This window comes from Oratosquilla oratoria, chromosome 14, assembly GCF_046742065.1.
Source record: "Oratosquilla oratoria isolate Oo_2021 chromosome 14, ASM4674206v1, whole genome shotgun sequence".
NCBI lineage: Eukaryota > Metazoa > Arthropoda > Malacostraca > Stomatopoda > Squillidae > Oratosquilla > Oratosquilla oratoria.
Genome location: NC_134790.1, coordinates 17,027,272 through 17,055,093, shown reverse-complemented (window position 1 = coordinate 17,055,093; position 27,822 = coordinate 17,027,272). Strand labels below are relative to the sequence as shown.

At 40.9% G+C, this 27,822-nt stretch overlaps 1 protein-coding gene across 2 annotated transcripts; it reads left to right on the top strand.

Annotated features, from left to right (window-relative positions):
* Positions 1–454: 454 nt before the first annotated feature.
* On the top strand, positions 455–27,097 carry Rab7 (RAS oncogene family member Rab7). Of its 2 annotated transcripts, XM_076197704.1 has the most exons (6): positions 455–740; positions 20,788–20,968; positions 21,826–22,044; positions 23,613–23,657; positions 25,241–25,427; positions 25,847–27,097. In XM_076197704.1, exons 2-5 carry the CDS (start codon positions 20,789–20,791, stop codon positions 25,412–25,414), a joined length of 618 nt encoding a protein of 205 aa, XP_076053819.1. In that variant the 5' UTR covers positions 455–740; position 20,788; the 3' UTR covers positions 25,415–25,427; positions 25,847–27,097. The 2 variants fall into 2 exon arrangements, with proteins under 2 accessions (XP_076053819.1, XP_076053818.1); XM_076197703.1 differs by having other exon boundaries at positions 25,241–27,097.
* Positions 27,098–27,822: the final 725 nt, after the last annotated feature.

Here is a 27,822-nt window from a genome sequence, read left to right as displayed (position 1 = left end):
CTGATTGACATATTTTATTCGTATTTGTTTCACAACAGAAAATAACGACTTTCTCGAAGTTATAATGGTTGTAGATACCTGGTACTACAGTAGAATTCCATTGTCCATTCTTTCTAATGTCCGGGTTATGAGAAAGGATGTGTAACACGCCCATTGTGCCCAACATAGTGATCATGGAATGATAACCGAGAGAATATTAGGTTATATGAAATTATTTAATTTTAGTATAATTCTCTTCAATTATCAAATAATTGAGTGGACCCTCTTCGTGAGTAGTTGTAAACTTTAAAATAGTTATCTTACACATAGTAATTGCAATGTAATAAAGTGCATCGTTTGGTAAGCTAATTGCTGATTGATTTTATCTATTTTTTTTTTTACTTTGTTTTGTCATCATGAAATCATAGTATGTTGACGAAAGAAACACAAAAATAAATCCTCAATAAGCAGCATCTGATGCATCGTACAAACACCAATGGACGCACAGTCCCAAACAATTAATTTGTTGTTCCATTAATCAGGAGTGATTGTAACTATCAAATTAATTCTTTTTATTTTTTGTGTGTATTTTTAGTAATGATATTTACTCTTGTTTGGAAACAGAGGTAGTTTAATTTTGCGTTGTTTACTGCTGTGACGTAATCGTTCCCGTGACTGCGCAGTGGAAAACGCCATATTGACTAAGGTGGACGTACCACACATTCGTCATTCTTTCACTGTTTCTACTAGTATTTATATAAGTAAGTAAATTACATAAGTTCAAATTACGCATATTTCAGTGATCTGACCATTATTATAGTATGTCTTTATTTTTTGTGTTGTTTATACTTGGAATTAAATAGTTAATGACAGAGTGAGCTTTGTTTGGGTTGTTAGGTGGGGAGGGTATCAGCTGTTTAAGGTCACTTGTTTCAGAAAGCATTTGTATCATCCGATATTAAGGCTTCTGTTTCATCCTAATATGGAAATTATGGTATCAGTAGTCGGACGCTTACTTTGATTTATATAAATTTGTTTAAATGTTGAAATTAAGGGTTTTGATATCTGAAAACGACTGCACTGTCATGGTACCAGTTATAACGGCACTATTTTCCTGGAACGCATGTATATATTTTTATTTTACTGTTTTGCATATAAAAGGTCGATATTTCATAAATATGAAATTTGTTCATAGTACAGAATCGCCGTCGATGTCCCTCTTGAGGAGGCAAATATGTGCCTAATTTAAAATGCTCCTGTTTTTATTGGCTATGGTATGCCATGCCACAGTCACAGAGGAGTGCGAAGGTTTGCAGCATTTGATATGAAAATGAGAATGAAAGCTTTTAATTGTGAGGGATTAGGTCACAGTTGCCAGGACATAACTTTCCAAGATTTTAGTTGCCATAGGGATGCTGTGTATTAATATTCAGTTTTGTTAATGTCATTGTTGTCTGTTGTCTGTATGGTTTCCTTGCAAGAACATATCAATTTAGACACAAATGTTATTTATTTTCTCACTGCACTAGCGATGAGATCAGACTTGCTCATGGATTACTGTGACTAACGAGTACATACTATTCAAACCTATATTACAGCCTTATTATTTGTTTTTGTACACATGCAGGTATTTTCAATTTTCAGAGTTTTTTCTTCCAGTAAATTTATCCTTGATACAAAATTGCTACAGGTGAATGATAATTGATTAATATTTATAATATTTTAAATAAATTTGTGACAAGCTGTGGTGATATGAAGTGGGGATTATACACATGTGTGGACATGTCAACATGTACAATGTTAACCTTCTGTTCTGTTAGGTTATAAGACCCGTAGGTCCTAGTAATGTTGTGCATGTCGACAACACTGTCACATGTCGTTGGTTCATCCACTCGTTATAGACCAGTAGTGGTTGTTCACTCTTCCTTGTATTCATCTCTTAAGTTCTTAGGTCATTTACAAAATTATACTAACAGTTGTTATATGCAGTGATCTTGTGTCTTTTGTCTCCATTGATCAAACCATACTACATTCATAAATGCATGCATATTTAACCTACTTGTAGTATACAGGAAAGGAACTACACTTGTCAGATCCTGTCTTTTATTCACCAGATATTGTACCTAGTTTTTAATTAATTTATGGTGCCAGCTTGGGCTATGTGTGTAATATATATATATAATATAATATGTGTGTAATATATATATATAATATAATATACATACACACACATATACATATACAGGAATTTGTTGATTTGTGTGCATTTAGAATATGCTATTTTTGGAATAACTCGAGTTGAAAAACTAGTTATTTTCTCATATTACAGATTATTTAGAATAACACAATGTAAAAAAATCAAGTAAGCAATAGTAAAACTTGTAAGTTTGTTTGATATCCCACAACTCGTATCTTTCAACTTTATATCAGCTGCATGCAATGCTCAGATGAGAGGGAGGGTGGGAGGGGTGTGAAGTGTATTTAGGGATGAAATGGGTGGGAGTGTTTTTATGCCTTTCCCTTTTTGGCTACCTCCCTTGAAAGGGGGAAAAGCCTTGGTATATGTATGTATGTATGTATGCATGCAATGCTCCAGACTTGGTATGTACTGTACAGTTCAGTAATCATATTCACTTTATGCGATTGTCAAATTACGCGATCAACAGGAACATATCCCTCACATAAATTGAGGAATCCACATATGTATATATAGACACACACACACACCAAAGGCCTCTTCTCCAGGTCACACAAAGAATTGTCGCCCCAGTCTTCAACAGGGTGACAATTCTCCATGTGGGCCATCCTGGGTTTATGATTCTTCAGTTGTATAAGTTGATAACAATAAGCATAAACCTCGTTCAACATAACCTAAGCGAACTGAACCTAACCTAACCTAATCTTTATTCCGCTGTTGATATGCAATGTACTGGGGTGATGGTTCTTCAGGTGAGATCTCATGGGGTGACGATTCTTCTTGTGGGCGTCCTAGGGTGACAATTCTTCGTGTGACCCTCTTCTCCATTATAAAGGAAGTTGCTAGCTTAGGCATGCATCAACTCCTACCCATTGCACTCATCTGTCACCCATTTTTTGCCCTTTAAACCCAACTCCTCATGGATGAAAGGTCATCCTAGACTCCTACCCACTGCCAGGGTCAGAAAGACAAGTGCATCTAGAATATTCTATGATTTTACAGATCTGTTTAGGAAATGGTGTCCTTGCATCCTTCAGATATGAGCTTTTTTTCAGTTTGTTCACTTGTTTTTGTGATACTTTCCCTTTCCCAACTAAGACTTCTGTTGATTTTGCCCACAATCTTCAGTTATTTGAATAGTACAAGTCGCACCAGTTGGACAAGATACCAGCATGACATGGAAGAAGCACTAACTACACTCGTACACTATCTAGAAAGCAACACAGATTTCTTTCGAGTGAATTGTGGGCTGAGATAATGGTTGTGGCTAGTTTTCTGGGGATTGTGGGTTTTCTACAAAAGAAAACTGGCAACAGGTTGATTGGTTTGGTCCAATTGGTCAGTTGGGTTTCTGAATGCTCTTGTGTAGTGTCATGCTCGACCACATGGGCACATCACCATTACTCTTATTTTGCTATTAACTCGTGCAAGTTCCAGACTGGTTGCTTAATAATAGTTTGCTAACCCACCTATGGGGAGTTGCACAAATGACATTTACTAACAAGTTTTGATTATGCAAATATTTTGAATTCAAAGTTGCAGTTTTGAAGGGCTGTTGATTATTTTGAGTCTACATTTAGTTTCATATCGGTTATCCAAGGCTTTGTGGAAGCTAAACTTGCCAAAAAAGTAACTATAGCTGTTTAAACTTTTTTTTTTTTGTAAGTTTAGTTTGCTATCAGGTTATACACAATATGTGTGCGTGTGTACACCAGTATGTATGTATCTTCCATATGATCACTTCCCAGTAGAGATAACAGAACTAGAAGAGAAGATATAAACCACTTACAAGAAATCACTTGGACTTCCAAAAAGTAAAATGCCAGAGTACTCAATGTGAATAAAATTAGAATCCTTTGAAATGGACCAGTACCCCCTAGATAAAACAGGGAGTGAAATAGTAACTACCATTCAAGACAAGCAAGAAATTCATCCCCAGAGGTTAAGGGAGATTTTCAACCTCACCTACACATGGGATAACAACTTAGAAAAAAAAGGAATAGATTAATAGGAAACAGTGTGACAATAAGATCATTTGCAACAATGAAACATCCCAAACCTAACAAACATCAAATAGATGATAAACCAATAAAATGGACTGAAAAACTGGTAGTGGCTAAAAAAGATTGCTGACAGTCCTTAGACTAGATACTATCTTCCCAAAGTAACTTCTGGACCCACCTGGAAGCTGTTGTCAGTTACTTGAAGGCTATGGCTCTTCTACAAAAGAGACAAGGACAACAGGTTAATGTCATCAGCTGGTAGGTGGTGGCGCAGGTTCACAAGGTTTCTGTTACACAAAAAATCAGGGACAAATGGAAGTTGATAGAGGTCTTTGATTTGGTCCAGGTATATTACCAGGTGGTGAATGGGATATTTGGAATTGGAAGATGTATGGTGGGGAGACTTTTCATAGACATTCTGCAGGACCTATCATTAGTACTATAGCTTGAACATAATTTGATCAGAAAGGAATTTTTATCACATATCATAGTAATGTAGATTGAACAATAATTGGTGGGGAAAAGGCACAGTGGGGTACTATTTAACTTTTGTTAATTATGTAAGGATGCAAAAGAGGACCACAGTGGGTAGAAGCAGGTGGCATTAAAGGTAAAATTGAGAAATATTGTTGGAATATTTACCTTCAGTGCCATCAGTGTTCACACCTTGGTACTTGGTAGACATTTTATTACAGAATGATACATGAAAATGCAGTGATCCCCCCCCCCATGTATAGATGAGTATGTGTATGAATTGTTAAAATGGTATGTAAACCAAGCTATTTGTCTCTAGTTTTAAACATTTAAAGGTTGATATTTAAGTCCTACTTTTACTCCTGGTACCGAAGGAGTAGATGCATAACCGGTATATACAATATCTAGAGACCAAGAACTGATATAATCACTAGTGATGGTCCTGCAAGATGGATGGCATAAAGAATAATCTTCCTGTTGCCCATTCTTAAAACCCAATAACCTCTCCTTCATCTGGATATACAGTAAAGCTCTATATTATGGACAATATGGGGACGGGTCTGTCATATCCGATGGTAATACCTGACAGATCTGTTATATCCCGAAGTTTGTCGGGTATTAGAAATTACAGTTAATCCTCAATATAACAAACGATATGAGGATGGGTCTGTTGCTATATATGAAAATCCATTATAATCAAGGATCCCTCACTACAACAGATGAAAATCCATTATAGCGAGGGTTTGTCCAGTCAGATTTATTTTGTCTGTTATAGCTGATGTCCAGTATATTGAGATCCATTATATCGAGGGTTTACTGTACATGGACTGGCAATTTGTCACTGGACTGGATCCATGATCTCCATCATTTTCAGTCACATTTCTTACATTTCACAAAAGTAAAGTTGACGATCAACAATTGTACCTTTCCAGTGATATAAAAACAATCTTGCACACACATAATACTGCAGTTCAAAGTTTTATGGGAAGACCTGAGGATTGTGGCCAGCCACTGTTAGGGATGCAAGTTTTCAGTCATTGCCTCTGGATTAAAAGAATGCAATGTAACTGGTCTGTATGGGTGTTGCTAAATTCCGAAAACAATTGGGGTATGATACACAAGATTTGAATTGTTTTGTATGATTTATGGGTCTGCTGTGCATTAGAGTAGTTATATTTACAATAAAGTGCAAGTGAATCAATCATACACAGTATTTACATTTTTCATAGTAATGCACGTAGGTACCTGATTTATTTTAAGATAATTACCATGGTTGAATGGTGTGAAATCGGATGAAAGTATATTGTTTTAGAAATTTGTTTGGGGGTAGGTAATGTAGATGGAGTATAGCCGGGGAATCAGAATAATTACAGTGTTGGTCCTTGGTTAGTAACATAAAGTTACTCTAAGTGACACACTTGTTATTGGAAAAAATTAAATTGCCATGGTGGATATTTAAGTGTCGTGTATTAGTTACAGAGTGTTAAGTTTTACTTAATATGTGGAAAGATTAATTACTTTAATTGAAATTGGATTGTTGTGGGCTTTGGTCAGACAGTACTTCAGTCAACTGTTGGTTGTGACATGTTGATATAGAATCTTTGATTTGACCAACCATAGTGGGGAGTGTACAGCTTCTAGGTTAAACTGATAGCACAGATTAAATAACAAAGGCATTCAGGTGGAATGTAAATAAGCATTAGATCAAGGGACAAAACATCATTTAAGTTGTATTATTTGTCTCATGAATATACATAATTGGGTACCATGGATTTGTGTTAATTTGAAATATAGTTTGCTGAAGGGTAAGTTATTTAAAAGATTCTAAATAGATGGAAATGGGGGTGAAAGTTGAGATAAGATAAGACTGTCCAGGTAGGGTGTGACTCATTGTGTATTATTTGTGCTTACAAATTGTGGTTAGCATATATGAGTGTTGATAAACATGTTAGTCAGTCCTGTCCACCCCAGTTTGTACAGAGTTCCAGTTCAGAGATTTAGGTAAATTTTTTGTCTTGGTTATGATGATTGTCAAGAAAAGGAACAAGGATATAATGGTTGTAATGTAGATCTGGGGAAGCACAGGAGGTACAGAAGAAAGTGTAAAAGCTAAACCCTAGATAGGGAGTTGGTTAGAGAGAAGGTAAAAGGTGTTGGACAGATGCTAATGGAAGGAAAAGTGGTATAAAGAAGATGGGTATAGTATTTCAGGGATTTGTTGTATATAGAAGATAGGGAGGGATTAATTGTGCCATATGTTAGGAAAATTACTGTAATGGGAGAGGAGATAGATACGACTACAGGAAAAGAGGAGATGGACCATTGAAAGAGATGAGAGCTGGCAAGGCACCTGGGTTGGATGGGTGTTACATGGAATGTCTGACAAAGGGAGAGGTAGGTAAAGTGGAATGGCTATTGAGATTTTTCAGTGTGGACTGGAGAAGCGCATGTGTAGTTTCACCAAACCAGAGAAAGGGGATAAATATGGATGTAGTAGATTGAGGGATTAATAGGTTGAATGTATGGAAGAGTGTTAGAAGATTAGGATGGGGAGTAATTGGGAATGAACAATGTGGATTTAGGAAAGGACAAAGGTGTGTAGATAAAATTTGAATAGTAAGACAGCTGTGCAAGAAGTTCTTGTCTAAGGACAAGGATATCTTTGGTCTTTTATTGTTTTGGAAGTGTATGATAAGGTTGACGGAAGTTATGGTATGTATTGCAGATGTATGGGGGTAGGGAATACAAGGAAAGCGTAGCTTGAGGTGAAGGTGGGGTTGCTTCAGTACTGTGTAACATCACCATGGTTGTTTGGTGCGTATATGGATGGGGTGATGAAGTAGTTATATCCAAAGGTTTTAGACCTTAGTTTGAAGCTACAGTAGAGCCTGGAGGGAAATAGTATATGAGACAGTTTTGTATGTATGGCACTGCACTTGTGGTTGAATTGAAGCATAAACTGAAACAAGTGGCAGAATTTGTGTGTGTGTGAAAGGAGGAAGCTGAAAGTAAATGTGGGCAACATTAAGGTAGTCAGCTGTAGAAGGTTAAGGTTGGCAGTGGATTTGAGATGAGGACAAAAGACCGGAGGAAATGGAGAGCTCTTAGTATTTGGAGTCACATGTAGCAAAGAAGATGGAGGTGAAGATGAAGGAAATGTATGCAAGAAATGAAATGTAATGAGAAATAGGTATTGGGATGGACACAAAGAGAAGACAAAGGGAGTGATTATGCTCATAGCATTGTGTGAAGCAGGGACCTGGAATTTAAAGGAGGCAGACAGGAAAAGTCTAAATTTGTTTGAGAAGTATGGTGGGGTTACAAGGATGGATAGAATGATAAATGTAGAGAAGCAGAGTAGGGGTGGAACAAGAGCTGGCAGATAGGTTGGCTTCTACAGCTGGAATGGTTTTGACATCTGGCAAAAATGAGCAAAGAGTCTGGCAAAAATGTGAAAAACAGAAGTGATGAATGGAGCTCAAGGGTAATAGTTAAGTGTGGATAGTTGGACGAAAGTGATGTGGCTCAGGGGGCTTTCTTCTTATCTGCTTTCTATATTTCTCAAGTGGAGGGAGGGGTGTGGAATTGCCATATGAGTAATGAAGTCATGGGGGATAAATCAGCTTTGGCTGTTGGGCCTTGCTGTGAAGGTGGTGTGCCTTAAGCCACGTCCACAAGGCCGAGCACTGTCTGTCAGGCACGAGGGCTTTGCTCGTCTATGGGCACCTTTAGTGGGCAAACCATCAAACTGCCTGTTCCTGGCATTATTAGAGGGCAGTGGACAGAAGATTGACGTCACTGCCAAACTTGCAAGACCCACTCCATACAGAGTTAGAACATGATCACACAAAGTACATACTGATCACAACAAGACACAGTAACATTGATTGTATAGAGCACATAAATGTTTATAGAATGTAAGGTGCAACACTATGGTGATTGTACCACACTAGACCATTCGCTCACAACCCCTGCTTAGCGGCTGACTAACCACCAACCACCATAGATAGCCATGTGGACACTTGTGTAGGCATAGTCTGGAGAGACTGTTTGGTTATGGCACAGCTCAACCACATGGATGTGGCATTACAGAATTGCCTTTGACCCAAGTACTGTGGAAGGGGACATGGATGACCCTTGATTCATGAGGAGTTAAGATTGGGGAGGGTGGGAATAAATGGGCATAGGGTGTGTTCCTGCATTTGACTAGCCCCTACCCCAAGTGGAAAAGATCCTTTAGTTTGTCATGATTTTAAAACTTTGTATATATTGCTTCAACTTTCATGGACAGCTCCACAGTGGGTGGCAACAGTCTCGGGGCCTTCTCATAGATCTCTTTGGAGATTAGTCATGTAGTGAAAAGGTGGGAGATATACAAGCCAAAGTGATAAAGCTCTTGGGCCCAGTCCAGAGACCTGGTCAATTCCTGAATGCTAAATGTTCATAGGTTTTGATAATGGGTGATTGTCATGTCTGTAGGTATTTGAAAATTGTGTATTTTTGTGTTGAAACGTCATTGGTATATTTTTGTGTTGAAATATCATTGCTATGAAATTTAGACCATGCTCTTATGTTTCATATGTGATCTCTAGATGAAATTTTTTATGGCAGAGTAAACATTATTTGAGGATGAAGACTTGTATGTATGATATTTTGCTCCTCTGGGCAAAGATACAGAATTCAAACCAGAGTATACAAGATGGGGTGTCAAAGGGATGGGGGAAAAGTCATGCTGTAGGGCAACTTGTGACTGGTTTTCCAAAATATTTTTCAGCCAGGGAAATAAATGAACGAGTGTGGGGTGCAGTGCTTTTCATACTCTTGTTCTTTATTGTGATATTTTATGTTGACATAACTACAGCTTCCAGACATTTTCTACTTAACTAATTGGTTTCTGTTTTGTTGCAGTCAATTAGGTGGCTGGCATTAATGTGTTTTTACATACATTAGTAGTGATGTTGTTTTGTACATCATTATTGTGGTCATATGTGCATGCTTTCAGGATGAACAATTCACCAACACGAGTCTTAATACATCCAGAACATAGAATGTTGTAGACACCAGCTTTGTTTTTCTTGTGCTTTTCCCCTTTTCATTTTGGAAATTTCTCTGGTTTGTTGTACTATTTCAGTGTTCCTTGGTTTAAGTAACTGAATCCGAGCTGTGGCAGTGTTGCTGATCATTAGTGTAATTCTTGTGGCTGGTTCACTGCACTGATTACAGTTGTTTATAAATTTTGCTGCTTTTTTCTTGCACATCTTCACAGGGAATTCCGGGATTTTGTTTCAAAATGTTTTTTGGATGTAATGGCACTCTGTTTAAATATTGTATTCTGTACTGCAAGGTATCAACTTGTGGAACTCTTGTCCCTTACCATTCATGGTTTTAAAAATACATGAATTACTGCCAAGAGGAATGTACCTAGTTTTGAACAAATGGGTTACTGTCAAGATTCAAAAATAATGCATGGTTTGCCACACCACATAATGTGCATTGCCCCACACATTCCCCTGTATTCCTCTGCTCCCCCGGTCTCATTGTAACCACATTTGTTAACAACAAGATTGTTCGTTGTATTTTCCATTGTAAATTTGGAGATTTGCATTCATTGTTACCCCCAAGAGAACATCCAAGACTAATATATATATATATATACAGACGCTCCTCAACTTACGTTTTAGTTACGTTCCGAACGTAAGTTGAAAATGAACGTAAGTTGTTACTGTACTATACATCCGTAAATTCTATTACTGTATCTAAAATACCCCTAAATCATTGAATTATACACAACATTGTAAAATAATAACATTAATTTCAAATAGATTAAATTCAAGCAACATAAATTGAGATGGTGGAGGAGGGGAAAGAGGATGAGGCAAGGCACGTTCAGTCTGTCGTTTGTGCCATGTAAACAATGGACGCAGCATCATGCGTAAGTATCGTTTGAACTACGGAGAGTGCGCTAAACTAAAAAATTCACTCAAAAAAATTACAATTTTTTTTAGTCATTTCAAACGTAGAACGAATGAACGTAAGTAGAGGAGCGTCTGTATATATATATTGTTACGAATCTCGCTCACATATCTGACTTGCAATAGATTTAAGTATGTGAAATGAGTTCCCAAGACCCCATGTCTTTGGGATAACTCAAATAGAAATTGTAAAGTTGTCAGACTCGTAACACATAGTAAGAGTGAATGGGTGACTGAGTTCCCAAGACCCCATGTCTTTGGGTAACTTAAAAGAAATTTCAAGGCCACCACTTGATTTTGTCTTATCATAAAATTCAAGAAAAATGAAACGCACAGATAACATTAAACACTATTCATTAAAGTTAATAGGATTACATGAAGGATTACATTCACTGAACATTCAAATGAGTAAATAAGTTTCAAAACAGAAGATTCCCGCTCGCAAGCTTTTAACGGGGGTGAAAGAAATTAATTAATACCAACGAAAACACTAAGTCACTACCATAGACATCTCCAACACTACATGAAACACTAGCTGAGTTAAAATGACTTAAGAATAATACAGGGGGAGTATAGAGGACTTACTTCAACCGAAAACCCTTCCGAGGCAATACACCTCTACATGGCACACAGTTCTCCTAAAAACTGACTCTGACACGCCCAAGGCGCTCTGGTTCTTTCTACAAAAATCCTCTGATTGGCCCATAGGAATTGCGTCTATGGAGATTGAACCTGATTGGTCAAATTAACTAAAACGTTCTGCGCCGCTCTAGGCTGAGTGTGCAAAACGAAGAACAAATACTTCATTGTATGGACGGACCTCCTTCCCACACCTCCTCAGTACTCGTCCTGTAATCTAACACCCCACGTAATCGCAAGGCGCCGTTATCCAAGTAATAAACTATTCCTGCCTTACATATATGGGAATATATGTGACAATATATATATATATATATATAATTTTTCCTTTCTTCCTGATTGTAGTAGTGACAGTGCTGTGTGTAGGGAGCAGGGACAAATGAAATGAGAGGCTGTCTAGTTCTACAATATAATGCTGTCCTGTATATTATGTTTTGAAGCACTTTGCATTTTCATAGTAGGGTTTGTCTTTAGATAAGGAAATGGGGAGGGGGGCTAGGAGGGTTTTAAAGGGGGGGAAGTAGTAGAAATTACACTGGTTTTCAACATGCATGGATGTATGTTCTGTAATATTTATTGTTAAGGGACAGCTCTATACAAGAAAGGACATGAACTTATGGGGCCCTGTCACTTTTTCTTAAACTACTGGACTAAGATTTTTACATTGTTGTCAAAGGAGTGGTTGATCTAAATGGAAGGCCATTTCTTGACACCATTACCATCCCCCTGTTGGCCCTGTAACTTGCCTGTCCCAGGTTAAGAGCTTTTTGCAGCCTGTTTGATCAATTTAATTTAGGGCCATGAGCACGACTTTCAAGTCACCGGTTTCTCAATCTGAGTGATAGGGGGTCCGTGGTTTTTAATTGTTTTTTGTACGTTTTACCTACAAGGCTGGGATCATGTTTTGGTCTTGTTTACATCTCATTTTATGCAGACCACACCACAACTGTATTTTGTAGTCAAGAATATAGATTTGTTTATTTTTATTTATTTGTTTTTCTTCTCATCCATGTAATAAAGATATTTTTAGGTTTGTCAAAAATCTGTTTCGCCTACAATTTTGCTGGTACGTTCATTGGGTGACAGGGTATTTATGACCAACACTTGTACAGTATTACCTCTCATTAACGGACATTAATTAGCTGTGTTTGCGGTGTTTTTGGTGCTGTTGTTTAGTGCCTGCAATCACTATGCCACCCAAAAAACACTCCAAATCAACGGATTATTCACATCAACAGACACCGTTACCCCCCTTTTAGTCCGTTAATGAGAGGGTATATATATATATATATATATATATCTTTTGCTTTTGTAATGGCTTCTTTCCCCATTACATGATATTTTGATTTACCTTTTATTTTATTTTCTTAGCTTTTACTCCTTCAGCATTTGTTATTTCTTTTACATTAAAGCTAATTTTCAATAGCTGAGTATTTAGATGCATATTGTCTTGCTCCTGTTGTAATAATTTACAGTTGTCTTAATGTATTACTCTAATCATGGTTTTTCCATGATCTGCAAACATGTTAGTGTAGTTTATTATTGTACCATTGCAGTTGTCAGGGCCAACCATTATGATACTTTAGTTAGACATTGCTCTCCATCCCTTCATCTTGTCCTTCACTATTCTCGTGTACCCGTCTTTCAGTGTGTGTGGGTACACGTATGCATGTGTTTATATACAGACATGACAGAATTTAATAGACACCAAGAGATCATTTAATTTATTAGACAAGCAATTGATACAATTAAAGTGTTTATAAATGGTCACAATATGAAAAACTGATACTTGGTCGTCATCCTCTTTGCTTTTTTCAATGCAAGGACCCTTCTAGGCATGCTAGTGATTAGTTCATGAGGGATTTCTTGCCATGTTTCCCATAGTAATCCTAAGAGTTTGGGCCTCGAAGATGATTTCCTGTTCTTTTTATGAAGTTGTCGGTCTAATATGCCCCAGATGTGTTCAGTAGGGTTCATATCTGGGGACTGACTTGGCCATGGAAGTTTCCTGATCCCATATGGCTCAACCAGTTTTGTGTTGCTTGAGCACTGTGACAAGGAGCTCCATCTTCCATAAATAGGAAGACATTTTTACTCATTCTACCACTGGAGAATATTGGAACGAGTCCTTCCTTTAACATAGAAACATATTTGCTTGAATTGATGTTTCCTTGACGCACACAAGCTGTGATCGACCGTCACTCCAAATTGCACCCTACACCATTATTGAAATGCCCCTATGTTTCACTGTTGGCTGTAGTCTTTTGAGGTCCAACTTTTGACTAGTCTTCCGATCCACACACTTCCACTGTCGGGAAATAATGCGAATCATTACTCATCAGAGTAAATGACAGTGCTTTAAAAGGTCATAGGCCTCCCCACCATCTCAACAGCCCAATCATTTCTGCACTTGATATTGGCTGGATGAAGGAGTGGCTTCCTTCTTGTAGCTCTGCCATAGTAACCCAGCTTGTGGAGATACCTGACAGCTGTTCTGGGACTGACATCAGCTTATACTGCTATGTCAGAGGCCTTGCAACGTGGATCCCCTTCAAAAATTTTTGACAAGATGCAAGGTTATTTCATAGGGCCTGGGACAGCCTGAATGAGGTTCTGTGCCCTCTGGTGAATTGTATGATTACTCTATTAACAGTAGAAAGGGGTATTGACGGATTTTCAGGTATTTTGCATTGATTAGTCCACCTTCATGTTGACCCACAATACAACCTAGCTGAAATTCCAATAGGTCTACTGCTCCTTTGGTTCATGGCATGCTTGATTAATCTTGTATGTAATCTGAAACATAAATCTAGGTAAATATAACATGTTAGGTAAAATTGAATAATATTAAGCATTAGATAAGAGCAGAAATTCATTTTTCATGGTTATTCAATTCTGTCCTGTGTATATATGTGTTAGCCTATGTGCATTGCTCAATGGTGCAGTGGTACTATTCATGACTTTCTAATTTAGTGATCAGAGTCGGAGTCCCATCAAGGGCTGATTTTTGTACTACTGCCAGCAGGATTATTATTATTATTATTATTATTATTGTTTATTTTTTATCATTTATTATTATTATTTTATTGATTTTATTTTATTTCTCTCTCTCTCTCTCTCTCTCTCTCTCTCTCTCTCTCTCTCTCTCTCTCTCTCTCTCTCTCTCTCTCTCTCTCTCTCTCTCTCTCTCTCTCTCTCTCTCACTCTCTCTCTTTTCTTAGTCTTCCATATTCTTCCTCCTCCTCCTGTGTGTGTAAGGTCACTGCATTATCCATAGATTAGACCAAATGTAAACTGAGCTTTCATCTTGAAGAGTCATGGTTGTCTATCACAACTCCAATACGTGATCCAAGACCATGGTAGTGAATCACTAGTATGCATACATGGGGGAAGAAAATGAATCATTTATGGATAATTTTCCACATTGAATAGATGGACTGGTTCGCTTACTATGGCTCCTGTATTATTGCAAGTTCGCCACTTTTTACAGGTGGATGGTCATATGGCTTCAGGTGTACTTGGCTGACTGTGCAGAGATAAATGGAGAAACATTTCTCTTCCTAATATGAGAATGTAATGTTACCATCCAAGGATGAGTTACCATACCATGGGATGAAAAAGGATCGGGTGTAGTATGGAAGAATTGAATGTGCCATTTGGTTGAAAAGGAGCAAAAAATAAAAGTTGATAGGAAGATTTTTGGCTCATTCCAGACAAAGTGTGTGTGTGTGTGTAGTGTTAAGTGTGTGTGTAGTATCACAGCATTACCCACAGATCAGGCTGTACGAGCTCTTGAGTTCTCATCTGACAGGATGATAGTTGTCTATTATGAGACCAACATGTGATCAAAGACAGTGGTAAATTGCACACGCACGTACAAACGCGCACACGTACAAACAAGCGCGCGCACACACACACACACACACACACACACACACACACACACACACACACACACACACACACACCAAGATTGGAATACGCAGCAACGATATGGTCACCAAGTACAAAAAAATGTATAAAAAAACTTGAAAGAATACAAAGAGCAATTACAAAATTGGCACCAACACTCAAAACTATCATATGAAGAGAGACTAGAAAAACTTGAACTACAGACACTAGAGCAAAGAAGAGAGAGAGGAGATCTGATAGCTATTTACAGAATCATGAAAGGCATAGAAATTACTGATAGAGAGAATCCGATAAAATGGGATGACAGAAATACAAGAGGACACGGAGAGAAAATAAAAAAAGACAGCTATAGAAGAGATTTGAAAAAGAACAGCTTTCCTCACAGAGTAATAGACAGTTGGAACAAGTTAGATGAGAAAGTGGTGTGTGCAAAAACAATACATGAATTTAAAAATAGTTTAGATAAAATGAGATGAAGACGGGATCCCACGAGCATAGCTCCCCTTCCCGTAAAATACAACTAGGTAAATACACACACACACACACACACACACACACACACACACACACACACACACACACACACACACTCACTCACTCACTCACTCACTCACTCACTCACTCACTCACTCACTCACTCACTCACTCACACACACACACACACACACACACACACACACACACACACACACACACACACACACACAGAGCCCAAGCTCAAACAATACACGATTTCAAATCTAAATATGACAATTGGAAATCGAAGATATAGATTAAGTTTGAGCCTAGGTATGTTAGAGAATTGGAGACGGAACCCAACGAGCGCAGCTCCTGTCTTGTATACTACAATCAGGTCAATGCATGTACACCTCTCCCCCATTCCCATCTTTTTCCCTCTTTCCTGTCCATTTTCTCTCTATCCTTCACTCCACATGTTTCCCCAATCATTCACTCGCATTCCTCGTATCCCTTCCTTCCTTGTTACCTCCTCTCCTCCTCCCCTTCCCTTCCCTCCCCTCCCCTTCCCTCCCCTCCCCTTCCCTCCCCTCCCCTCCCCTTCCCTCCCCTCCTCTCCTCCCCTTCCCTCCCCTCCTCTCCTCCCCTTCCCTCCCCTCCTTCCCTCCCCTTCCCTCCACTCCTCTCCTTCCCTCCACTCCTCTCCTCTCCTCCCCTTCCCTTCCCTCCTTTCCTCCCCTCCTTCCCTCCTTTCCTCCCCTTCCCTCCACTCCTCTCCTTCCCTCCACTCCCCCTCCTCTCCTCCCCTCCCCTTTCTCTCACCCTCTCCTCCCCTTTCTCTCACCCTCTCCTCCCCTTTCTCTCACCCTCTCCTCCTCCTCCTCCTCCTCCTCTTCCCTCTCCTCCTCCTCCCCTTCCCTCTCCTTTCCTCTCCTTTCCTCTTGCCCTTCCTCTCCTTTCCTCTTGCCCTTCCTCTTCCCACTCCTCTCCACCCCCTTTCTCCCTCCTCCACCTCTCAGCTCCCCCGCCCCTCCCATCTTTTCTTCCCACGTGTCGTCCCTCTCCAGGTTCTTCAGATAGTACCTGTGCGGGTGTGGGGGTGTGTGCGCGCGCGCGTGTCTTCAAGGCTCCCGTGATCTTTGTGAGGCTCTGCGGAGGGGACCAAGGCCTTCCAACCGCACCTTAATGCCTTTCTAGTGTAGGGCTATTTCAGCGAGCGTATCTTGTGTGTGTGTGTGTGTGTGCGTGTGCGTGTGCGTGCGCGTGCGTGTGTGTGTGTGCGCGCTCACCATTGTAGTATACAGGAAAGGGGCAATGCTCGCTGGGTCCCGTACCCTACTTACCAGTTTCTCATACCTAGATTCAAATGTGAGAGAGAGGGGGAGGGAGGGAGGGCGTGACACCAATAGCCACATTAAGTTTTGATTACTTAGAAATGCAGGTTTATCTTGCAATTGATGTCAGACTGGAGGAAAAGAAGTGATGTAATATGGCACTCCTGCAGATTTCTTCGTCATTTTCCTTGTGGTTTTACTCATTGGTTGACCTGTTTTTTCTTCAGAGCGTGACCTTTCTTTGTATGGATTATTTCAGAATGTAAATAGTTTACTGTGTAGGGCGTTGATTCATGATTTTTTTTTCTCCGCCCATAACTGCTGTAGGTAGATATTATGTACCAATACACCCCACTTGCATGCCCTGATTACTCTCGCTCGTTCACACGCACATCATACACACACGCACATCATACACACACGCACATCATACACACACGCACACACACACGCATACACACATGTATACATACACGCGCGCGCAAAACAGGTACATTCCCTGACAACACAAGCTGATACTCCAGTCATCCACGTGCCCACGCATAAGTTGAAGAGGAGAGGAAATTGGCTCACAGGTATTCGTTCATTCATTTACTGATGCCAGTATACCAGGCTAATAGAATTTTGACAGACGTACAGGAAATTGTTGAAATGTTATTTGAGCGCATCAGACGACGTGGGCATAGAATTCTTTTGTCGTCGGTGATGTTGCCACTATTCATGGCGCTATTTGCTCGTCATTTACGTGAAACGCGAGACGCGCTGTATGACACCTAATACTGCTTAGAGGCTACAGAGCTTAGAGCGTGACAGTGCATTGGTTCTATGAAACGGGTGCACGACGACCCCCCCCCTCCGTAACCATCACTTCGTAAATGATCGTTTGTATTTTATAAGTAAACGAACGATAACGTAAAACACTATCGCGTCAAAGAAGTCCAGTTCGGAGTAAGCGTGACGAAACGGGACATGAGCGAGTGAGTCAGTAAGACAGTGACGACAAAGAAGGGAAGCCTACCTTGCCTCCGAAAAAAGGACAAAAAGTTCGTCATGGCCCTCCTCGTCTAAGGGCGCGCCACATTGAGGTATGACGTTACACAGGATGTCACCCGACCCCTAGGAGGAATCAGAAGGTGGCAGAGGGGAGGTGGGGGTGGGGGAGAAGGCTTCTAAGACTTAGCACATGCTGCTGACTGGAGAGTAGGGATTTACCTTGAACCACAACTCGTAAGCAAATGTGTTTGCAGCTGCCTCAGGTCGGTCGTTCTTTGCAACCTCTTCAACACGTTCCAACCGTCTTCTCCCTTCTCACTCCCCTCTCCCCGCCCTGTAACCTAAAAGTGGGTTACTTGGGCTAGGTGACCTAGGGAGTGTATGAAGCTCTGGTTAATTTGTTGGGTTTATTCCGGCGAGAAGTCTGCCTAGGAGGGGAATGACCGAACGGGGCAGGCCGTTTACAAACAATCCTGCAGACCGAAAAGTAGCGCATGGGAAGGCCGCACAGAAAATGGCCGGGAGTTGTGATTCACCATTGTTTTGGATGACGTGTTGGACTCGTGATCGACAGCTATCTCCCGGAAGAGAGCTCTAGAGCTCATATAAATGACCGATCTATGGGTAATGCTGTGGACCTTACACGCACACACCCACACTCAACTCAACTCCCACGAAAATTGAAGTAACAACTCGCAACTCAGGGATACTGAAATTATTTCGACCTCGGGCGGGATTCGAACCCAAACCGTCGTACTGGCAGCCGGTAACTTTAACCACTGCACGGGTACATTTGCCCCTCTTGCAGGCGCTGTAGCCTTACATGAGTGATGTGGGGCCCGAAGGCAAAATAAAACTTGCTATCTCCTACATGACGCAACTATGGCGCAATATGCCTGCGTGACACCTCGAAGTTACTGTGAGGGACTACGTACGCCACATCCTCTCTTCTCTCCTCCCCCTTCCCTTTCCTCTCCCCTCCCCTTTCTCCTCTTCTCCTCCCCCTTTCCTTTCTCCTCTCCTCCACCCCCTTTCCTTTCTCCTCTCCTCTCCTCCCCCTTCCCTCTCTCCTCTCCTCTCCTCCCCTTCCCCCTCTCCTCTCCTCCCCTTCCCCCTCTCTTCTACTCCCCTTCCCCCTCTCTTCTCCCCCTTCCCCCTCTCTTCTCCCCCTTCCCTCTCTCTTCTCCCCCTTCCCTCTCTCTTCTCCTCCCCCTTCCCTCTCTCTTCTCCTCCCCCTTCCCTCTCTCTTCTCCCCCTTCCCTCTCTCTTCTCCCCCTTCCCTCTTTCTTCTTTCCTCTCCTTCCCTTCCCCTCTCCTTTCCTTCCCATCCCCTCACCTCTCATTCTCTCCCTTCTTCCCCTCACCTCTCATTCTCTCCCTTCCTCCCCTCCCCTCCCCTCTCCCTTCCTCCCCCTCCCCTCTCCCTTCCTCCCCCTCCCCTCCCCTCCCCTCTCCCTTCCTCCCCCTCCCCTCCCCTCTCCCTTCCTCCCCCTCCCCTCCCCTCTCCCTTCCTCCCCCTCCCCTCCCCTCTCCCTTCCTCCCCCTCCCCTCCCTCTCCCTTCCTTCTCCTCCCCTCCCCTCTCCCTTCCTCCCCCTCCCCTCCCCCGCCCTCCCCCTCTCCCTTCCTCCCCCTCCCCTCTAACTTCCTCCCCCTCCCCTCTAACTTCCTCCCCCTCCCCTCTCACTTCCTCCCCCTCCCCTCTCACTTCCTCCCTCACCCTCCCTTCCTTTCCTGTCCCTCCCCCTCCCATCTCCTTTCCTTCTCATCTCCCCCTCTTTTCCTTTCTCGCCTCCCCACTCTCCTTCCCCTCTCTTCTTGTATACTCCACTGCCCTTACCTTTATTTCCCCCCGTATTCTTCTTTCTTCTCCCCCACTTCTCACCTAGTACTTTTCTGGATAATCACAGGAGCTGCCAAATACACACACACACACACACACACAGACAGACAGACAGACAGAGTGGAACTCCCAGTGTCACCAAATACAACAAAACTGGGTTTGTGTGTGAGAGCACAGTGACAGCTGTTGCTGACACTGTATATGGCAAAAGCAACTTTTTGTGCTTCTGTAGCTTGGTAGGAAGGAAGAGCATTTAGAAGGCACATTGACCCTGACACAGTGAGGCTCCTCTGGAACCAGCCCAACGAAGTAGAATTTGAAACTACACCATCTTGTGACCCCATGTACTCTTTACTTGTTTCTTTAGTTGGGTGGTTTAAGAAGTGCCTGTGTATTATTTTTTTGTGCATATTACTCATGTATACAGGTGTACTCTCCATTAGAAAGGAGAAAGATGATCTTATAAAGGAATTAATGTAGTAATTTGTTGCATTTATTATAGATAAGAGAATGAGCACAGCAACTGACAGGTCCACACACTGAATTCACTTTGGGAATCCCATAGGAAAGGTTGTGTGGAATAAATTTGTTAACCATTGACTTGCAAACATTCCAATTTTTTTCCCAATACTTGTCTGTGTTATCTATGTAGCAGACTTGAGTTTATATCATTGACACACATGTCTGTGTGTTTTGATATTAGAATGTCCTCTAAGCATGGATATGACATTGTATAATTTAGACCACACAGCTATATGAAGACTGTATATTTTTTTGGAATTTATATTGATATGGTGAACCAAATGTATAAATTCAAAGGTGATTGGAACAATTACTGAAGATAGGTAAACTATAAGTACGTGAAGGTACATTAGATGCAGAGTGAACTAAAGTGAACAGTAAGACACACTGCTGAACATCTTAACAAGTTTTGTATTTGGGGGTACCCATCTTACGTATGACTCATAATAGATATTTCTTTTCCAGCATGGCATCACGTAAGAAGATTCTTCTGAAAGTAATCATCTTGGGAGATTCTGGTGTGGGGAAAACCTCCCTAATGAACCAGTTTGTCAATAAAAAATTCAGCAACCAGTATAAGGCAACAATTGGTGCAGATTTCCTCACTAAAGAAGTTATGGTGGACGATAGACTCGTCACAATGCAGGTGAGTTACAGGAAGTTGATACTTGTAGTATCTAGATGAAAGCTAATCACGTCCATGGAAAAATAAATGGAAGTCTTGTTGTCCTACATTTGTTTTCCTGTGGACATAGTGGTTTATGAAACCACAGGGCCACTTGTTTGGATCCAGGTTATGGGCGAGTTTTTTGTGCCTAACTTGATACTCAACAACCCCCCAGGCATAAGCCTCATGGAAAGAGAAGGAAAAAAGAAATGGTAAGAACCACACTAGCGCACCTGCACTCAGGACACAGAATCAGCCAGGCCCCAGATTCACTGTCCCAGATGCAACCACCACACACAGAACACCTCATACTATGATGCCCCACACCAATGATCCCAAGACGACAACATAATACAACTTCCCTGAGTGACATCTGGACCCACTTGGATCTCTCACCTCAATTTTTGCATCCAGAAACAAGGGTTACCATGTAAATGAAATGGTGGGGCCCTGCTGTGGCTGTGCAATGTCTTGCTGCATTGCTTCTGACCTGGGCATTGGGTGGGAGCCTAGAGCCCTTTTATCCATAAGGAGCTAAGATAAAACTGGAGTCAAATGGGTGATGTATGGGAGTAGTTGCATGTCTTGGCGAGCCACCTTGTTTATAAAGGGGGAATAAAGCCATTGGTATCTAGATACATAGGCTTCATTCATTAATTTGTGTATTAGTTTCTATATACTTAAGTTCTGTGGTCATGTGGTTTATGCTTGTAAATGAGGATATGAGTATATTTGGAAATAGTGTACCATTATATGACATATCATTTTCTTCTTCTTCTTCTTCTACTTCTTCTACTTCTACTTCTACTACTTCTACTTCTTTCTTTCTTTTTCAGATATGGGACACTGCTGGTCAGGAAAGATTTCAGTCATTGGGTGTCGCCTTCTACCGAGGAGCGGATTGTTGTGTCCTGGTATATGATGTCACATCGCCGAATTCTTTTAAATCCCTAGACTCCTGGCGGGATGAATTCTTGATCCAGGCTTCACCGAGGGATCCTGACCATTTCCCCTTCGTTGTATTAGGCAACAAGATTGATTTGGAAAACAGGGCGGTAAGACTGGGAACTTTTGTATCTGTACTTAAAAATCGTTGTTCTTAATCCCTGCTTTCTGTTACCCTATCATTCTCCTCTCCCTTCACAATAACCTTCTTGGCTTATCCCTTTGCCACAGTCAAAGCTTCCCTGTCCTTTATATTCAGCAGATCTCTGAAGTTATCTTATCATTGTTACCTTCACTTCCACCTGAGTTGCCCCTCGTTGCTCTTTTTGACTTCCTTCCCAAAATAGCTTTTCATTAAAAGAGATGAAAGCTGGGAAGGCACTTGTGTTTGATGGTTGTCACATGAAGTGTCTGATGAAGGGAGTAATAGTAGTAGAATGGGTAGTGAGATTGTTTTTGTGCTCAAGTGAAAGAAGGGTTCAAGTGGACTGGAGGAGTGCTTGTATAGTTGCATTAAAATGAAAACCAGACAAATTTGTATGTCTTGGCTGTAGAGGGATTGGTCTTTTTAAGTATTATTGACAAGATGTAGCAAATGGGATTTTGGATGGGTGTAGGGGGGGGGTGTTCCTTGTCTTGGCCATCCCCCTATACAAGGGGGAAAGTTTTTTTTAACATCTATGACAAGTTCTATAAAAGGGTAAATGTCTTTTGGGCTGTCATTGATTTGGAGAATGTATATGACAAGTTGACAGATTATGGGGTGTGTTGTAGATGTATGGGATTGGAGGAAATCTGTCAAGTGATCATAGGATTTTACATTAGAGCACTGGCTGAGCAGGTTAGACTTGCTACTTGCAGTGGAGGTCAAGGTGATGGCAGTTTGAACCTTGCCACCAGCAAGTTGGACCAAGGGCATGGTTAATTAACTTCCACACTACAAAGTCCTCTGTAACAGGTCACTGCCTTGTGATAGAGGGAGTTTGCAGTGTTAAACAGAATCATCAGTGAAGACCTCGGGGGGGGGGGGGGACTCGTATGAATGTTTGCTGCATAAATTACTCTAGTGAGCAAGTGTATATATCAAATAAATTATACTTAATACTAGTGCATCCTTACAATGCAACATCTTGTTCTCCTTTGCTGTTTACATGGGTCCATGCATCATTCTTTCAGTAATGTGTGTTTAGGTTTTAGTATAGTCTTGATTTGCAAGAGCAACTCTGGTGTAACAGGTAGCATGCAGTAGAATGATTAAACATTTTTAGATATGTTTTTAGCTGCATTGCCTTCAACCTGAACAGTTTGGCAGGGGACAGGGACAGATCTTTATCAATGAAATATTGATATGGGAGGGCCATTGACTGGGTATTGATGATTCAGTTTTAATGTCATGAACTCCACCTATCAGGAGGCTAGGAATTTTTATTAAATGTGCCCTTGGTCTAACCTGCTGGCAGGGTTTGAACTGCCATCACCGCAACTGCTGCCACAAGTAGGGACTCTATAATCTACTTGGCCATATGTATAAAGTGTATTAAGCTTGGCTACCTCCTTTATAAGGGGGAAGCCTTGGTTATAGGTAAAAAAAATTGGCCACCCATATAAGTAGAGAAGGGCTTTTGATATGTATATGTAGAACTGTGTACAAAGTTATTAATTGAATCATATTTTGCAGGTATCTGCCAAAAGAGCCCAGCAATGGTGCCAAAGCAAAAATGAGGTGAGTGCATACACCAGGTTGGCAAAAGAAATTTGTACATCAAGCTCCTTAACTCTTGCAGACAAAAGGCTTTGCTGAAATGAAATAAGATTTTATTGGATTACACAGCAGAATTGTTGAACAAATCACTTCTCTGGAAAGGGTTAATTAATTCCTTAACCCTTTGCATCCAAGAGGCTTCGAAATTGAAATGGAATGTTCCGACACTAGTTGGAACAAAACCAGTTAACTAACTACCAGATAGATATCAAGATTACTACCTGAGAGGTTGATTAAAAACTGATTAAATTTGTCAGAGCAGTCATGACATAGCAACTTGGCTGGAAAGGGTCTTTAAAATTAATTGACTTAAAACTACTTAACATGGATATATACTTTAAGAATTAAATTGGTTACATACATATACCAAGGCTTTTTCCCCCTTACAAGGAAAAGGCATAAAATCACTCCCACCCATTCTATCCCTAAATACACTCCACACCCCTCCACCCTCCCTCTTCCCTCTTATCTTAGCACCTCCTGGATGACGGGTCATCCCTTTACCTTGTCCACTGCCCTGGGTCAGAAGCAGTGTCGCAAGACACAGCACATCCACAGCAAGGCCGCTTCATTAAATTGGCGACCCCCCTCTGTCCCCCCATTGCATAAAAGGAGAAGACGGGGAGAAATCCCTTTGGGCTGCGTCAAATTTTGTTCACACATACTACCTCACCCCCCATCCCCCCGCCCATTCCACCTCATGCATCACAACATCATCCATATACAACCATTCTCCATTCACCCGTCTTCTGTCCTCTCCTGTCCTTCCTCAACAGACATTCCACTCTTCCCCAAAGCCCTCTTCACCCCATCCATCCACCTCATCCTAGGATGTCCACTCATGTTCACTCCCTCCACATCTGCCTTCCATACCTCTTTTACTAGTCATTCTGCACTCATTCTTTCCATGTGTCTAAATTAAATTACATATACCAAGGCTTTTTCCCCCTTACAAGGGGGGTAGCCAAAAAGAAAAAGGCATAAAATCATTCCCACCCATTCCATCCCTGAATACACTCCACACCCCTCCACCCTCCCTCTTATCTTAGCACCTCCTGAAATGACGGGTCATCCCTGCACCTTGACCACTGGCCTAGGTCAGAAGCAGTGTCGCAAGACACAGCACATCCACAGCAAAGCCGCTTCATTAAATCGGCGACCCCCCCTCTCCGTCACATCACATCACATCACATCACATCACATCATCATCCATATACAACCATTCTCCATTCACCCCTGTCTTCTGTCCTCTCCCGTCCTTCCTCAACAGACATTCCACTCTTCCCCAAAGCCCCCTTCACCCCATCCATCCACCTCATCCTAGGACGTCCCCTCATGTTCACTCCCTCCACATCTGCCAAATTAAATTGGTTATCTGATATAAATAACAAAGTTGGATTGCACTAATCTAGTTCTGGATGACCTCCCCTCCACTTTGTTCAACAGCACCTACAAAGTGGGGCTAGGCATGGGAGTTTGTTTTTTATAATCATAATTATAATTTTTATAGGCTGCTCTCTAATTATGTAATATTACTTGACCAGGTTCCTTATTTTGAGACAAGTGCCAAGGAGGCCATCAACGTGGAGTTGGCATTCCAGACGATTGCCCGTAATGCTTTAGCCCAGGAGAGTGAAGTTGAGCTCTACAATGAATTCCCAGATCAGATCAAACTTTCCGATGACAACAAAACAAAGCAGGACTCATGTGCTTGCTAATGGATAAAGGAAGGTGGGGGCAGAGGCCTGTGTGCATCTTTCTCTCTTGGGCATTCCAGCAGAGGTGTTGGCTGCTGGAGGGTCGGGAGTTGGAGGGCCACTTATTGTCCAGGAACATTGCCTTATGTTTGGACACGTAGGTTATTGATGATTGCCATTGGAGCTGGGAAATGAAGGACTCACCAGTGTAGGGGGTGTTGCGTGTACTCTTAAAAGATGTTTCTTCAAATGAACTTAACCCCATTGGATTGGTTTAAATGTGTTTTGAAGTGCTAACAGTTAATAGTTTTGCAGTTCGAGACAGTTTCATCTCATAGTTAAGTGCTCTTCTGCAGAAATATATTGAATATCAGTGCACAACAAAAAATATGTAGAATGGGAATGGTATATTGTGGGAAAAGGTAGTTTATAATGTGGTTATTCTCTTTGCAGGTTACTAGACTTAAGGAATGGAAGAGGACACACACTTGCACATGTGATATTTGTGACAATGTCCTAGGCTTACAGTCAAAAGGTGTATCTGGCAGGTCCTTGTAATCGAAAAATAGCAAATTATTATTATTATTTTTTTCTTTTTCTTTTTTTTGAGCAAACTTTTAATGAACGGAAGAATTTTATAGCCATGCAAGCACCCCAGAGGCTCCATATATGATAAGGAAAGCCAAGGATTTTTTTTTTTTTTTTTTTTTTTTTTAATTATTATTTTGATTATTATTATTATTATTATTATTATTATTTTTTTTTTTTTTTTTTTTTCTGGCTGAGCATCCATTACCTGGGTACTGGGTACTTTGTGGAAGTACTAAACAAGTCGTCTTCAGAAGGATGGCATAGTTCCTCTGCTCTGCCTTCCCCACAAGTAAGTGCAGTCAGTCGGTGACTGTAGAGATCAAAGTATGAAAGGTTCCCATACACACCTAACTTTTGACACACACACCAACCCCCCCTTTGATGGCAGACAATTCATCTTGCTTTTTCCTCCCCACTGTTTGATTTTTTTTTTTTTTTTTTTTTTTTTTCTTCTTTCTACTTTGTTTTTCTTAAAATGAACCTTTCAAGCTAGAGAACTTGTTACATCTCCACTGCACGTAATGTTATTAACTTCATATTTTATACTGTGATTGTAGTTTGGGGTCGACTAAGGACTTCACGAGTGACTTGCATACTGATGCTGTGCTACTGATGTACATAGATGTATACAATATCAGAGTAAGTTAGTTCTCTGGAGTGATGATGTATTAGTCAAATGTTTAGTGGCTGAGCTTTTGGCCCTCCTATACAGGTAGCATTACCGCATCATGTTTTCTGTCATATTTGTCTTGTCCAAAAGTAACATCAGGAATGGGAGGGATAAGAGCAGGAGATGTTAAAATGTTTTGCTTACTTTTTCACGTTATATATATATATGTACATATGTATATATATATATACATATATATTGTATGTGTATGTATATATGTATATATGTAGAGATGCAGCTTGTTAATTTAAAAGTACAGTTTAATGACTGCAGATACAGGAATCCATCAATACAAAGTGTGAAACTCGAGAATGAGATAAAACCATTCCCACAAATGATATATCACATCTAAATTATCCTTTATCTTTGTAATTTAGTTTTGCATTATATTCTATTGATGTAAGATCTGTAATATGTATTGATAATAAAATTATACACAATTATAGTTTTCCTACTTCCATTGAATCCCATAAACCCGAGTCCCAATCCAAAACTGTGTATCTGCAAAGAACAATAATCGTCCAAAGGAGAGGAGAGGTCTTCTTTCCTTTCACACCCACCGTGTGTATCTCGAGGGGCCTAAGATCTTATTTTCTTGGGAATACCAGTTGCTGTCTTGCCTCCGCCTTGACTCGTACCGAAGTGGTTAATAACCACAAATTCCCTTGCAATATGTGATAGTGGGATAGGATGTGATCTCTGGAAGTCCTTAGTGGCAATCTTCACTGCTGGGTATGATCTACTGCTGAAGGAGCAGTAGAGCATGGTGGTAACCTGCATGAACAAGTGGCCTTTTTCAGGATACCCAGCACTTGGCCTGCAAGCCAAAAATTTCATAAATCAATCAATCTTTTCAGGATACACTTTGTTCACTTGGCACAGGGAGGAGGCTAGAAAAGATGCCTCATATTCCCTCTTGACCTAATCTGGCTGGTGTGCCGAGCCCAGCCAAGTTAAACTGACACAAACAATAACATGTGTACACATGCCAAAGTCCCTTAACCCCTTAATAAGCAGTGGCAAAGTCAAACCACACATCTATTAAGTATGCACAAAAGCCTATGTAATGCCCTTTGCACCCTGTGGGGAAGGGTTGTTACTGTCCCCTGCCTTGCACCATAGGTTGAAACGATGCTCCTGAACTGGGGTAATGGCTGTAATGTTGTGG

What these genes read in the sequence shown, in the direction of transcription:
- Rab7 (XM_076197704.1), top strand. Translation starts at nt 20,789, where the DNA reads ATGGCATCACGTAAGAAGATTCTTCTGAAAGTAATCATCTTGGGAGAT. An exon ending in ATAGACTCGTCACAATGCAG is followed by an intron (nt 20,969 to 21,825) that starts GTGAGTTACAGG and finishes TTTCTTTTTCAG; the next exon opens with ATATGGGACACTGCTGGTCA. An exon ending in TTGATTTGGAAAACAGGGCG is followed by an intron (nt 22,045 to 23,612) that starts GTAAGACTGGGA and finishes CATATTTTGCAG; the next exon opens with GTATCTGCCAAAAGAGCCCA.